Below are 14,683 nucleotides of genomic sequence, written 5' to 3' on the forward strand. Positions count from 1 at the left end.
GTAACATAGTATTAGTAGATCCCTGCACCAACAGCAGAGATTGTGATTGCATACAATAGATACAAGCGTAATGAAGCTTTTTAAGGAAAGAAAAAAATAAATGAATAATAAAAAAATAATTATTGAATACAAAGGATAGACCCTACCTTACACCAGAGGCTCCTTTGTCTCAAAGGACAAATCTGTAATATATTTACTGTAATAAATCATAATGACCATGATGTAACATTAGAGATCAAGGGAACATGTGAAGTTGAAATACCAGTTTCATTTCACATTAATGACACAGCCACAGTGTCCTCCTTTGAAATTTACAGATCAAATTAATGCTGAATTTTCACCGAATCAGTTAGTATCAGTTTATGAGTTGTAAAAAATTATTAACAGTCTTCTAAAAGGTGTAGATGATTATAACTGTTAAATTGAGTAAAATGTTAATGGAGTTTGGCAGGCAGTGAGAGCAGTTTCACAGCTGCAGGCTTTTGTTTTCAGGATAACAGGCTAAACTTGACATTGACAGACAACTGACAGTTACAAACAGCTGATCAACTTACAGTGGAGGACTTGTTGTCGTTTCCAAGGTTGCACGCATCCTGCGCTCCTGCAGAGCTCCTGCAGCCTGCCTGTCTCTCTGCTGTGTCTGGAGAGGAGGGGGCGGAGGGAAACAACTCGCTTCATCAATAGATCATATATTAAACTGGATTACAACCTATGTAATATACAGTCTTTGGCTCTAATTCACTATTTGGACTGTTGTAGTCATTTTTGCATGTGCAGTGGTTACATATTGCTCCTTTCAAGCTCCACTAATCAATATATTAACAAAAGATCAATTGTGGTGAGTTATTACAGAGAAGTTACATTCTATACTTTCACCTGATTCTGCAGCTTTTTTATCAGCTTTGATTTTCTGGCCCATAAACTTCACTCCCAACCTGGTTTCCAGCAGCAGCAGGCGGCTGCTTTCAGTGAAAAGCTCTGATAAGCCCACTGTACACTACCTGCTCAGCACTAAACTGCAGACAAACACAGTCAGAGACCAGCTGGTGAATGCGTGTTCTCATCCCCACCCCTCAGCATCTGATACTGAAGCACAATGTACCCTTTACTGACTGTATCTGACACAGCCAGAAAGCCTTTTTTTAGCTTGTGACTGTGAAACAGTCACAGTTTGGGTAGGTTAAGGCACAAAAAACAATTCGATTAGGTTAAAGATAAGACCATGTTTAAGGTAACAATAATTATGTTATGTTACGTACATTGTGGAACACCACTGGGTAAGTCACATGACAGAAGTCCTGTGTTTGTTTGAGCCGTCCACCCCCCCACTTCCTCCAGGTGCAGACTTTCTCACTTTTTATACTACATCAACAGCCTGGGGTGTTTTGTACAGCAACGGGTGGGTTTACATTGAATTCACTTGAAAAGCCCGGGCTGTATGAGTCACCAAGGAGTGGTGACAAATTGTCGGTATGTGACGTGTTTGGAACCAGACTGGGCTGGAACACAGTGGAGCTTTTATTAGCTAAAGAGTTGGTTATTTTTCTCAGGAGTTGGTGGAAACTCAAAAGAATTTTGGTCTTACATCAAAGTTCTGCATGAGTCTACTTTTGCAAACCTGCAACCACCTGCATCTGCAAAGCTGTATACCAGAGTTGAGCTGTTACCTGTAATCACCTCCAAGTCAAATCCAGGCCAGCGACCCGTCCCGTGACCCAACCCTTGACTAAATACACATTTGCAGTCATTCACTTGCCACTCAGTTGTGTTCTTGGAAAAGTATTTCATTGGCACAGCACCTGTGACTCTGTAGCGACAATGTGCCTAGTTTGCAGCTGTCAAAAACTAATCATTTTTGGCACTTTTTGCAAGCAGCAAAGCTACTCACAGTTTTGTTCTCACAGTCTTTAATCACACCAAATTCTCCAAAACACCCAGATTGGCTTTACAAGATTTATTGTCTACAATTTGTGGACAATTACAGACTTAAGTATATTACATAAGTTACATGAATAAGTCACATGATGTTAAACATATGGTCAATGTTGTTAAACAGCGACAGTTTGGTTAGGTTAAGGCACCAAAAGTATTAGGAAGACTGATTTTGAAAGAAGTGACTTAAGTAATGTGGTGGAAATCACAGACACAATGTAATGTAACTTAAAACTTTACAGTGGGAACAACTCCCTCTATTGTTTCCATCTATTGTTTTTTTTGTGTCGCAACACATCTACACAATACCAGATCACTTTCCATTTCCTCAGAGCGTCAGAGAGAAGAAAGAAGCACGCTCACTGAAGAGGTAAACTGACAGCTATTGTAACGATGTTCACTGAACAGTAATAACATAGTTTAAGAAGAGTAAAGTTATTGTTTCGCAGAAACAAGTAGCTACAGGAGGTTCTGTGTTTGCTGGACCCGTCCATTCACCCCAACCACATCCTTACACAGACTTTGTCGCTGTTTTTACTCTATCACATCTTCCTCCTTTGTTCCTGTCATAATTACTGCAGCCAGTAGACGTCACTGCCAAACAATAAATGTAAATACGGGTCATAATAAGCTGCTTGTTACCAAAGCTTATTGCATTTACTTGAAAAAAAAAATGTTGATGTATTTTTATTACACAAAAAACTATCTTATAAATTCACAAAAACTGAGAAAATTGTTTTTCTCAAGAAACCTTAAATTTATAATATCTTTTTATGTTACAAGGCAAATGTAACATCCTGTAAATTGTTGTTGGAGTAAAAGCTAACTGGGAACAGTTGAAAAGAATTGCAGCACTGCAGAATTGCAGAAGTCATATGCCATTTTCCTTTAGTTGGCTTAATGATGTGCTCATTTGCGTTCAGTCAGTAAGTTAGTAAGAGAAAGCTTCATGTGAAATGCTGGCCTAAAATGCAGGACAATGGTAGCCAATCAAGAGTGGTCACACTTTAATGTTTTAATGTCTCTGAATCAGTGTGGTATAGATTTCCTGATGTTAAAATGCTATAATATCTCCTCTGAATCGATCATGATACATTACAAAAAAATGTGTCCAGTTTAAGCAGCATTGCTTCATCCACGGCTGGCATTATGGGTGTCACAGAGGGAGATTAATGGTAAGGATAGGGCTGGCCTTTAGGTAAGTGCTGGGATTAGCCTCTAAGTGATAATAATACACACCTAAAGATCTCACACACCAGTCACATTCACTGTGTCTCCTTCTCACTTGCATGTAAATATAATAAGGATAAGTATACAGTCGGCCACGGTGCTAATTATCACTTTCAAATACAACTGAACACTTTGTTCATCACAGTAAACTCCTTTTAGCTGGGAGCGCACACACACACACGCACACACACGATGGGTTTTCTTTGTAGCATCTCCAGGAACAGGACTGTTCCATTCTCAGCTGCCGTTGTTGTCTCACACAGTATTTGCAGATGCCACAGTAGCTTATGAGAAAAGAGTAGAGGATGTGAAGAAGCAGCAGTTTAATTGGGCATGCAGCAACACGGACTTCCAGTCTGATGATGTGCATCAATAAGTGATGATGCTCTATGGGCTTCTAACACCCAACGTGTTCGCTGAGGTTGTGTTTATGCACATGTGCAGATGGCTGTCAGCTTTGTGTTGGGGCAGAGGTTTTGTTTTTAACCGTCCTGTCTGACAGGGGTGAAAGTTGTTTACATTGATGACGTGTTGGAGGTGTGCAAGTTACAAGAACACAGGCCGGCAGCCATTTTCAGCTCTCTGTGGCTCAGGAGGAGACAGTCACAGGTTGGCTGTGGACACCTGTGCTAACAAGCAGGACCACAGCAGTGTGGATGAGTGTAGCTATCCCTGCTATAAGCAGCTCATCCCCACCCGAAATTTCTGTTTATTGTCATATTAATCAGCCAAGGGAGGGCAACAGGGTGGATGGATAGAACAAAGTTCATGTGATGTTAAACACATGGATAATGTTGTGAAATTGTCATAGCTTGGTTAGGTTTAGGCACCAAAACAACTAAATTTTAGTAAACTAAAAATTCAGGGTTTGAGTTCAAATAAGTATGTTGGATTGCGTTGCATTGCGTTGTGTTGCATTGCATTGCGTAGGCAACAAAACTATTTGGTTCAGAAAAATATTGAGACGCAATAAATAGATGGAACACCAGGAGACAGGGGCTTATGTCCCATGTAAAACCAAAATCAAAGTTGATTTTCAAAGTTTGAAGTTACTTGCATCATGTGCAGGTTTTAAAAAGTATATTATGTTACACTCAGTTACATTAAATTCAGTTATGTTATGTTACACTGCATTCCTTTATGTAAGTCACATAATGCAAATCATAAATGTAACATATTTTAAATAACAATAAACTATAAATATAAGTCAACTCTGACTTTAGATTTCACACAGACATGAACCTCAGTCTCCTGGAGTTAAGTCCTGTGTTCTATCCATCTCATACAACGTAACGTAACGTAACGTAACGTAATGTAACATAACGTAATGTAACGTAACGTAATGTACCGTAACGTACTTATTTTAACCCAAAACCTGATTTTTTTTATCAAATGTAAGTTGTTTTGATTCCAAAACCTAGCCAAGCTGTGACTGTTTCACAACATTAACCATGTATTTAACATAACGTAACATAACGTTATTATTTTTTAACGTTATTATTTTAAACCTTAGTTGTTCTGGTGCCTAAATCTAACCAAACTTACCTTTTCACATCATTAACTATGTGTTTATCATCACTGACATTCATCATGTGATGAAAGTCAGTGATGATACTTAAGGTCTGGACTATCTGGCGCTGGTACTCTCCAACTGGTACTCTATCAATCAACCTTTTCTGTCATTATAAGACTGTTGTAGAAACTCATGTCTTTATACCACAACTAAAGCAGATTGAATGAAAAAAAAAACCTTGTTGGTTACATTCCACATGTTCAGCCTAAATTTAATTTAAAAAAGAAACATTTTGAAGGGAACAACATTCAAAGAAAAACACCTCTTTTGATGAATCTACTGTATAGTTAAGCTGTTGTATTGAATTCCCAGTTTTGTGAAGCACAGAGACAGGAGATCAACTATTTCAGTAATCCAGCTAGCGTATTACTCATCCGTCATGTGACTGAGAATGTTGTTACAATGACAGCTGTTGGTCGTGAGTCACTTCCTAGATGAACAGAATGAGCAGGCTGATGCAGCGGGGTGCCAGCTGATTTAGAAACTACAAGGAGCACATTGAGGCATGTTTACAACCAGAATTTCATTTGACTGGGCATGAATTATGAACATAACCCCAGAATCCCCAGTTTTATGTGCACACAACATGTCCAATGCCAACATTGGATGCCAAAGCATAAAGTAGTGTGCCCTTTATGTAGCAATGTTGTTGTGGTGGATGGGCATGTAGGACATCCAACTTTGGAGCGGCCACAGTTTGATTCCAACCATAGTCCCAGAGTTAATTCTTCCTTTTTCTAAAAGGCCATAACAGTAATGTTTCACTAACCCTGACCAAGTCTAATCCAAGGTACAACTGAACGTTGAGCATCATGCAATATCAAAGTTTTTAGCTGCTTGTAGTGCCGGTTTCTCAGTGGAAAGGCCTTTAAATGCACCATCCAATAGAGGCCACATTTCAGTCAGAGTTTCCAAGTAACAAAGTTTTTACTAAAGCCAAACGCAAATTCTGTAAAAAGTTACAGTGACAGCAAGAAGAGACAACCCGTTCTCCTAATAAACATGTTCATACACTGCTAGAAACATAATGCCTGCCAGATGTTGAGGTTTTTAATCAATTTAATGAGAAACTGATGAATGAATAATGACTGTATCTGCAAAGTGGCAAAATGTCCATATGTACCTGAAGAACACTCACTGACAGTCCTTTTCCTACAATATTCCCTTGTGACAAATGAAGCATGGTTAACATCTTTTAAATTTAATTTTGAGGGTATTTAATGCGTTATTAGACGGATGACAGTAGAGAGATATGAGGAAAATTGAGACAGAAAGACTGGAATTACAAGGAGTGAAGGTTCACATCTGGATGGTGCAGCATATGATAACCATCTTCATTATTTCAATTAGCTTAACCAAAGTTCTCAAGTTAGGCTGAGCAAAGTTTAAGGGCTTGGTTGATTATTAAAGGGACAATTCTGCACTTTTGGCAGCCAATGTTTATGATAGCATTTAGTCAACTGAAGCAATGAATTCTGCAGTGCTGCTATATTAACCAAGAAAGCTGAGTTCTCCTGCTCATAAAGCTGTGCTGGGAGTACCTACATGTACCAGAATGCATTGTGCATGGATTTCACACGCCCATGCCCATGTTGTAGTGTATCACCTATCTAGCCTATAGCTATTTGTTTTTTGGCCAAAACATAGCTATAGGTGACACAAATATGAGAGCTGCAATGATTATTTGATTATTAATAGATCATTAAATTAATTGCCAACTATTCTGATAACTGATTAATTCGGTCTGAGTAATTTTGTAAGATTTTTTTTTCTGGTTTCTTTGCTCCTCTCTCACAGTAAACTGAATATCTTTGAGTTGTGGACAAAACAAGACATTTGAAGACAGCGTCCTGGACAGCGATCAACATTTTCACCATTTTCTGACATTTTATAGATTAAACTAATCAATTAATTGATAAAATAATCAAGAGATTAATCAACCATAAAAATAATCATTAGTTGCAGCCCTAAAAAATCATCCAGCCTGCCTTGTGGCTGTCCATGAGCAAAGACTAATAGCTTGTAGTTCTTCCTTAACACCAGTGATATCACTGTGACATCACTGGATGAAGGAAGAACAACAGATTTTGCAGCAGGAGAAGTCTGCTTTCTCTGCTTACTGTCAACGCTGACTGGACATCCACATGAAAAGTGCCAAATTTTCCTTTTAAAGACTTTTTTCAACACGTAATCACTGCTGTGAACCTTCCCCAACTATAACCAGGTATTAGATATATGAATGTTGCAAATGAACATAATTCAGGCAACAAAACCATTTAATAATATGTAAATAAAGACAGGGCTGGACTGGGGTAATGATAATTCAGACAACGGACCACATACAGTATACTGTAGCTGTGCGGCTGAAATACTTACTTCTTCCTGTTACTGTTCAGGAGATGAAAAAAAATGTTTTTAAACTAATTGAATGCTGCGTAGTCAGAGTTAGTAGCTCTCAATACTTTTCAAGGGTTAAATATTTGTAAAAACCCACAGCGCCCGACAGCGATGATATCTTAGTTTTACTACTGACAAAAAACGCTACATAAAATATATAAAATAGTTAGAAGAGCTAAGTCTCCTCAGTTCCATGAATTAGTCACACTGTAAAAATGAATGCTCAAATGAATTCATTTTAATAAGTAGAGAAAACTTAAAATTTGTTTAGAAGTTCTACTAACTTAAAATGGTGAGTGCCAGTAGAATTTTCTTTCTTTGAGTTTATTGAACTCATAATGTTTGATTTTTTTTAAATATGAACTTTATTGCATGTAAAATAATATGTTTTCATACTTAAATTACTCAGTTCTGTTAACTTATTGCAATATTTGAGTTGGGTTGATCAAGAATTTGGATTTCATTATAGTCAAAGGGTATACATGTCATGCTATCTCCAAATACTTAAGCTCTGATCACCTCCAACTTTTGAGTTTATTAGTGGATTTTCAGAGAACAGTGTTGGGAATATAGTCTATCTTGATTCTCAAACCTTGTCAACAAAACATTTTGAAGTGTCTTTTCTTATGTGTTTACTGTATGTTTTGTGGAATTTATATTTAACTGTGTTCACGTCACAGCTGTGGCATTCTCTTTGAGTTTCTGTTTTCCTTGAATGGGTCGCACAGTATGTAGATCCATTTAATCATTCAATTATGCATGTATCCTCGCATTAATTCCTTATTCATGTAATTCATATACAGTCAGGCTATATACAGTGAAATTCTTTGGCATGGAGTCCAGATGTTCAGCTACAGTATGATAATCACAGTTTGTAGATAAAAGCTGCACTAGGCAATATTTAAATGAAAATACGTCAGAGTACAGCTGTCTGATCGAGTTAAGTTACAAAGTGGGGCTGGAACAACCATGAGTGTCTTATCCCCACTGGAGAATTAGCTTATTTTTCCAAAGTGATTCATCAATCACGTTCTGTGTAGAGATTTCTCTTCAGTGCGCTCACTAGAATTTAATACAGTTGGTGCAGGGATCTTGATTATTTCTTAACCAGCTATATTTACTGTAATCCAGTCAGCAAGCCATCCACAGAAATTTGCATTCAACATTAGACCTTTTACTTCACAGGAAACAGATGGAGTGGCATTGTAAACATGAACCTGTGCTCTAATGCATTTCTTGCTGGTGAGATGTTTTAGAGTGCCCCAGAGTTCCCTCTAGTCACCGTGGTATTTATCAAAGAAATAACGAAGGTGTGATCAAGTCATTATTTTGCAAGCCACAAGTATGTCTCAAAACTTGACTTATGCCATGAGTTCACAGAGTTAAGTCCTAAACCTAAACCTAAACCTAAACAGTTGGTCTTTCAGCAAGTCATGATGCACTCTTCACCAAATGTGATCCCAATTAAACAGCAAAGCCTCAACTTACGGTTCTTTGTACAACTATAAATGTCAAACAAAGTTGGAAACTGTCGCATCTCCATCTATAATTTCTGATCCGTTTGTTTTTGGTTACTGAAATTTGTTTTTTGTTGCTAAACAAATTGTCTTTGGTATCATATTTTCCCAACTGGAGCTCTTTCATGTAATGTTATCTCTCCAGATTGGATGCTGTCAAATTTTTTCAAACCGAGTAAGTCTGGAGACTTGAGTGTGGACCTGCTAAGATTTAACAGCCTTAACACTGATTAATTTAAATAACAAACTCTTTAGTCTTTGGGCTCAGGGGAAGGCTCAAGTCTGAGTGAAGTCACTAGTCATTGATGTTTAAGTCGAAGTAAAGTTACATGTCTTTTTGATTTTGTCGTTGAGTTGAAAATCCACACCTCGGGTGCCATGGCAGCCTCTTTATAGGGATGTCCTAAAACCGGATGAGGTTTGAAAGGAAAACAGGGGGAAACTGTCCCCAAACTACTGTACATAGAAACAGGGCTGACTTAATAAAATTAACTTGAGAATAAATAACTTGTCACTTCATACAGCAACATTAAATTTCAAGAGTCTTTGAGGTGCAGAAAAAGTTATCCAGTCGTGGCGTCAGATAATTCTAGAGTCCATTAACAAACAACTTATTTGTTCAGATTTTTGCTTTTTTTTTCTCCTTTCTTTCCTCTGGACAGTCTCTGAGCAGACGGTCTCTGCTCAGTGCAAGACATTAACTTTCAGAAACTAGGAACTTTTTAATTTCGTATCCACTTTTGGTCTTGTCAGAATGGTTTTATCATTTGACAAAACAATCTCCACTAAACTCCTTTGTCCTGCAGGGTTTGACTGTATCACAGCAAATAAAATTTGCTCAGTTGTCATGGACGTGGACACATTCATATTCTCATTATTTATGGAGACCTCTCTCTATATTAGTTTATACATTTGTCTTAACAGTGAATTCTTGACCTGAAGTGAAGTAAAGCTTCTGGATTTAAAACTTGCAAAAGCACTGGCAAGGTCTGACTTTAGTGGGCTCACGTTCTTTTTCCCATCCATGCCTACATTACTTGATGTGTCATATGGAGATACAGCATCTCAAGGGCAGCACTGTCACCCCCTAAGCAATAGAGTGATACCAACTGATCCTCTAAGTAGGTTCTGATAGTTCAACATACAAAGTTCTACCAATTCAGCCTGAACTAAGCATCTGATAGTCAGTTATAAATCCCTGGTCAGTTAACCCAATTGAATACAGCTGGCAGTGTTGGATTGTGGGTTGGTTAGTATCTACATTCCTTCTGTCAACAACCTCCACTGTCCAAGAGTGAGAGTTAGCAGCAACGAGGAATCTTACTTTGCTTATGTTGAAGAAGGCACTGATTTAGTGCTGTAATGCAGTCTTATCTAGATGGGAATCCTTGATTCTCTTGAAACTCTCATGAAATTTCTTCATTGTACATGTTGTACAAGGTAATTATGTTTTCTAATGAGGAAACACAGTTGTTAAGATCTGCTTGGGTTTAGGGACAAACAACAGTTGGTTTGGGTTAGGGGAAGATCATGACTTGAGTTAAAAAGCTCACTTTTGAGAGATCTTTCAGAGGTCTGGGTTTACCAGCTGGATACAATCCTATAATACCGCCATGATGTGTGTACTTATTGCTGTCTGAATCTGTATATACAAGAAAAACAGCCATATATCATTAGGAATTACACTGACCTTGCACAATTCTTCTCTTCGCAATTTAGTAAATAGTAGCAGAGCACTAGAATCATTGTGTTTCAGTTACTTTACATTTGCTATAACCACGTAACCACGTACAGATAGTATAGAAAGGATGAACCTTAAAAATGAATCTTAAAATGTTGGCGTTATACATTAATTTGAAGAAGAGTAGGGGTCAACAGTCTTGGCATATATACTGTGAGGCTGTATATGGGCATAGAGTTGTGCTTTGAGCTAATGCTAGCATCAACATATGCTCACAATGGACAATATTAACATGTTGATGCTGCGCAGGTATCTTTTATAAAATCTTCACTATCTTAGTTAGCACATTACATTTGTTAATTAGCACTAACACAAAGTACAATTGAAGTTCATATAAATAGTTTTGCAGGTAGTTGGTCATGAACCAAAGTATTGGATTTATGGGAAATTTCATCTGCTGATGCTGCTGTTTGAAAAATCAGAGGATCACCAAAGTTTTTAGAATACATTGTCTAGAAATCATGGCTGTATCTATTCCAATGAATAGAATTTCCTGCAAAATGCAAATTTGTCAGGAACCTTTTAGTTTGTTTTCAGTCCCACCCCTTTTTGCTCTGTCTTCCAATAACAGTTGAGCAACCTTGGTACCTCAGTCAGCTTTCTCCTTTTCCTGTGAAAGCAACATATAGAGTCACATCACAGAATAAACTGAACAAAACTAAATTAGCTGTTAGCAAAACACCAGCTAACTATCTTGCTGATGTTTTATCTAGATTAGCTAGCTAGTTATCTAACTAGGATTTTGTTAATATTAGCAACCTTAAGATATGAACATATGCTGATTTTATGGGTCTCCCTACAATGTGTTTTTACCATCTACAAAGTATGGTTTTCTTTTCAACAGAGACAAGCCTAGCACTAACAAGTACAGGGAGAAGAAAAGGAACAAGTTGAGCTTGCTAAATCCTGTCAAAAGGACAGATAACACATATTTTCTTTATCAACAAAAGTTTTAATTGCAGGTTATTCTTCTTTTAGAGTTTGTTTAATACCACCAGGATAGTGGATTGAGCAGAAACAGTTCCACATCAGTGGCAGCCATCTTGACTGTTTATGAAAATACCTCAACAGCCAATAAGGACACACTCCGCACTACAGTAATAATATCAAACCTGATGGGCTATCTATCCTGGATCTAGTCATGCCAGTCAGGTTTGATCTGTGGCAGGTGCTGGATGTATCACCATGAGCTTGCAGAGTTAAAAAGTAATTGGATGTAATTTGAGGTTTTGCAGAACTGGGAAAAAAGATGTTTTTGTCTGGAGACAGTTTTAAAAGACAGGTGTTCCTCCTTCTTGGAGACTGTGGAAATGGAAATAGAAATGTTTACACAAATAAGTAAAGACAACAACACTTTACAAGAAAAATTACATGAACTTTATTGGAAACCATAGATACATAATATACAGCAGCTTGTAGCTGTGAAATGCAGAATAAAAAGCCCTGCATGAGCAGCAACAAGCACAAACTCACCACTGATGGATTCTGACACGATGTTGAGTAATTCCACACCATTACACTTTGCACTCTACTACACAGCCTATGGACCTGCACCTCCCTCCATCCTCCTTCCTCCCATGCAGCATCCCTTCCATTCACCAGCCTGCTACACTGTATATTTCGCCATTTTCCCCTGAGGCAGCCCTGAGCCAAGTTGGTGGGTGGTGATGAGGGGTGGGGGGCCAGAAAACGAGGCTGCCCACAGGGAGAACAGGCTTTTTTTTTCTTTCTTTGCCCATAAAATTTGGATGGGGGGAAAAGCAGTCTGAAACCCGTTCTGTTCTGCTCTCTCTGTTTCCCCTCTGCAGAGGTCCTTCTGCAGTGCCATGGTGGACGAGCTGCGGGTTTCCCTCAAGTGCCAGCGCCGGCTCAAACACAAGCCCCAGCCGCCCGTCATGGTGAAAACGGAGGAGGTCATCAACATGCACACCTTCAACGACCGCAGACTGCCAGGGAAAGAGACCATGGCCTAAAATGGGAAACTCAATCACTTTATCACCCTCTCTCCTGCAGCGAGGAGGTGTGCAGAGACACTGGGGAAAGGGGTGGGGGTAAATGGTAAGGGGGGTTGTTAATGGTTGACAGTTGGGTTATTTCAAACACGGAGCAGAGTACATTGACGAAACGTCATTATTGTTTCTTTATAAATAGCTAGGGATAAGAGATTCAACAATATTTCCTGTGGAAATAACTTGAACCTGGGTGAAATTTCAGCGAGTTACCTCATTACTCTTACCACCTTGGCAAGGCGGCGAACTACAGGTGCCAGGATTTTCAAAAAAAAACCCAGGAGTCAAAGCAAGGGAGAGAGTCTGGAAATAAATTTAAGGTGGGATATAAAAAAAAAAAGAACAAAAAAAACAAAAAAACAAATTGGACCTATCATGTTTAGCTGCTGCTCGGTCAGTCTTTCACCGCACAGCTCAGAAGAGGCTGGTCGAGCAGCATCAAGAGATTATGAGCGAATATATAGACGCTAGCTGGGGTAAGAGGGAGAAAAGTTTGTAAAGGTGTTTATTTTCAGAAGGTGTGAATAGAAGGACCGGACGGGCTCTCAACTAAATTCAACCCAAAGCCCTGAAGACGAAGACGAAGACGACGACGACAATGACGACGACGACGAAGGCGAGCTCAGCTGCTCCCACACTGTATAGAGAGGCATTGCTTAATCACATATGATATTGATCAACATCAAAAATGGATATACTGTATATCATCCATCAGGCAATAAGTGATATCATTTATTTGTGTTTCAGAGTACTAACACTTTTAGTCTTAAATGTAGGGTGGGGGGGGTGGGGGTGATTTTTAGAGTAAATGGTGAAATACAAGCAGAGATCGCGGGAGTAGGGGCAATATAATGAACTGTCGATGTACATGTATCAGCCAGTACTCACGTATAGAGGATTCTATGGAGGTACACACCCCTAATGTCAATAAGGAGGAACCTTGGAAGTCTAAATTCACAGCAATCACAACACACAAACTCTATTTATTCAAAGTATTTATTGTTTTATTTATAAAAACTCCTTATTTATATCTCTACGGACTGGACTTTCACTACTGCCGTACATACACCTCATGTCAACTCTTTATGGGTATACACGGTTTCTTTCCATTTGCTCAGTGTCGAGTCTCCAGTTTCATTTTGTACTCCTGTGGCTTTTTTTCTTTCCTTTCTTTCTTTGGCAGCAAAGCTCCACATTTACTTGTGCAAATGCAATTTCTATGAAAAAGTGTTTTTGTACGAAGAGAATCAAAATTTTGTAATGATTTTTATCAACACGAAACGCACCATGAGGAGTGTCATCCGTGGCAGAGGGGTGGTACTCCGGGCTGGTAGTGAGGCTTTCCTAGACACTAGACACACATGTACACACACACAAACACACACACACACACACACACACACACACACCCAAGAGTGCAGGGTGCACCCCATCCTCCATGGAGCAGATTCACACCAATTAGTACTATTAGTACTGCTGTTAGTACAGAGCATTCTGGTAAGCATCAGTGACATAATGTTGTTTTGGAGAAGAAGAAAAAAGAAACTATTTTTATCATGTAAAGGAATCATATTTAAAGAAAGATATTTTTACTTCACATGAAAGAAGAGTAATGATAATACTGGGTAGAGCAAATATATAGCGTACACACACGGAGGGGAGGGGAGGGAGGAGGACGGCTGGTGATGCTTATCATTCTACACCCCCGATGATTACTGATAGACTGCTAGAATCCAGTGCTGAGCAATCGTGTGTAAATGGTTTTAAAAAGGAAAAAGATGTATTTAAAAAAAATAAAAATAATGAACACTTAACTAATTTTGAACTTGTTGTGAAAACAAAATGGAGTGCACACAGTTTACCCTTTGAAGTTGATGCACAAGTTTAAAGAAAATAAAAAAAGTATTCACAACTTTTAATCTCATCTGACTCTTTATTGGATGTTAGTGCGTATGCATGAAATGTGGCAAGACAATGACAGAACTTAAAGGAACAGTTCACCTCAAAATCAAAAACGACATATTTTATCTATGGAAGAATCTACCGGAACTTTTTTTTTCTACTATAAAGAATGTAGTTCCTACATGAAACTGCTTACAACAAGTATGTTATCTTTAGTAAATGGGTCATGATCTCTGAAAAGAGACACTGGTGTTGAGTTTTTCTTTTTTTTTTTTTTTTTTAACTGTTTGAGTGCCTCAAGCCAAGTGACATTTAGTCCCATTTTACTGAAGAGAGGGCAGACATCTCTATGACTGATTCCTCTGAAACTCTGCAACTCACA

General features: G+C 38.4%; 1 protein-coding gene across 3 annotated transcripts in view; it reads left to right on the forward strand.

Annotated features, from left to right (window-relative positions):
* Positions 1-14,311, forward strand: part of LOC146321001 (glutamate receptor ionotropic, kainate 2) — a 371,281-nt gene extending 356,970 nt beyond the window's left edge. For 2 of the 3 annotated variants that reach the window (XM_084725988.1, XM_084725989.1), the window contains one exon: positions 12,199-14,311. In XM_084725988.1, coding sequence (XP_084582114.1) covers positions 12,199-12,452 — 254 coding nt within the window. In that variant the 3' untranslated portion in view covers positions 12,453-14,311. The remainder of the gene's footprint in view (positions 1-12,198) is intronic. The other variant, XM_084725990.1, reaches the window with a different exon arrangement.
* The last annotated feature ends 372 nt before the right edge of the window (positions 14,312-14,683 follow it).

This window comes from Lutjanus erythropterus, chromosome 9 (assembly GCF_056507025.1).
Source record: "Lutjanus erythropterus isolate fLutEry1 chromosome 9, fLutEry1.hap2, whole genome shotgun sequence".
Lineage (NCBI taxonomy): Eukaryota > Metazoa > Chordata > Actinopteri > Lutjaniformes > Lutjanidae > Lutjanus > Lutjanus erythropterus.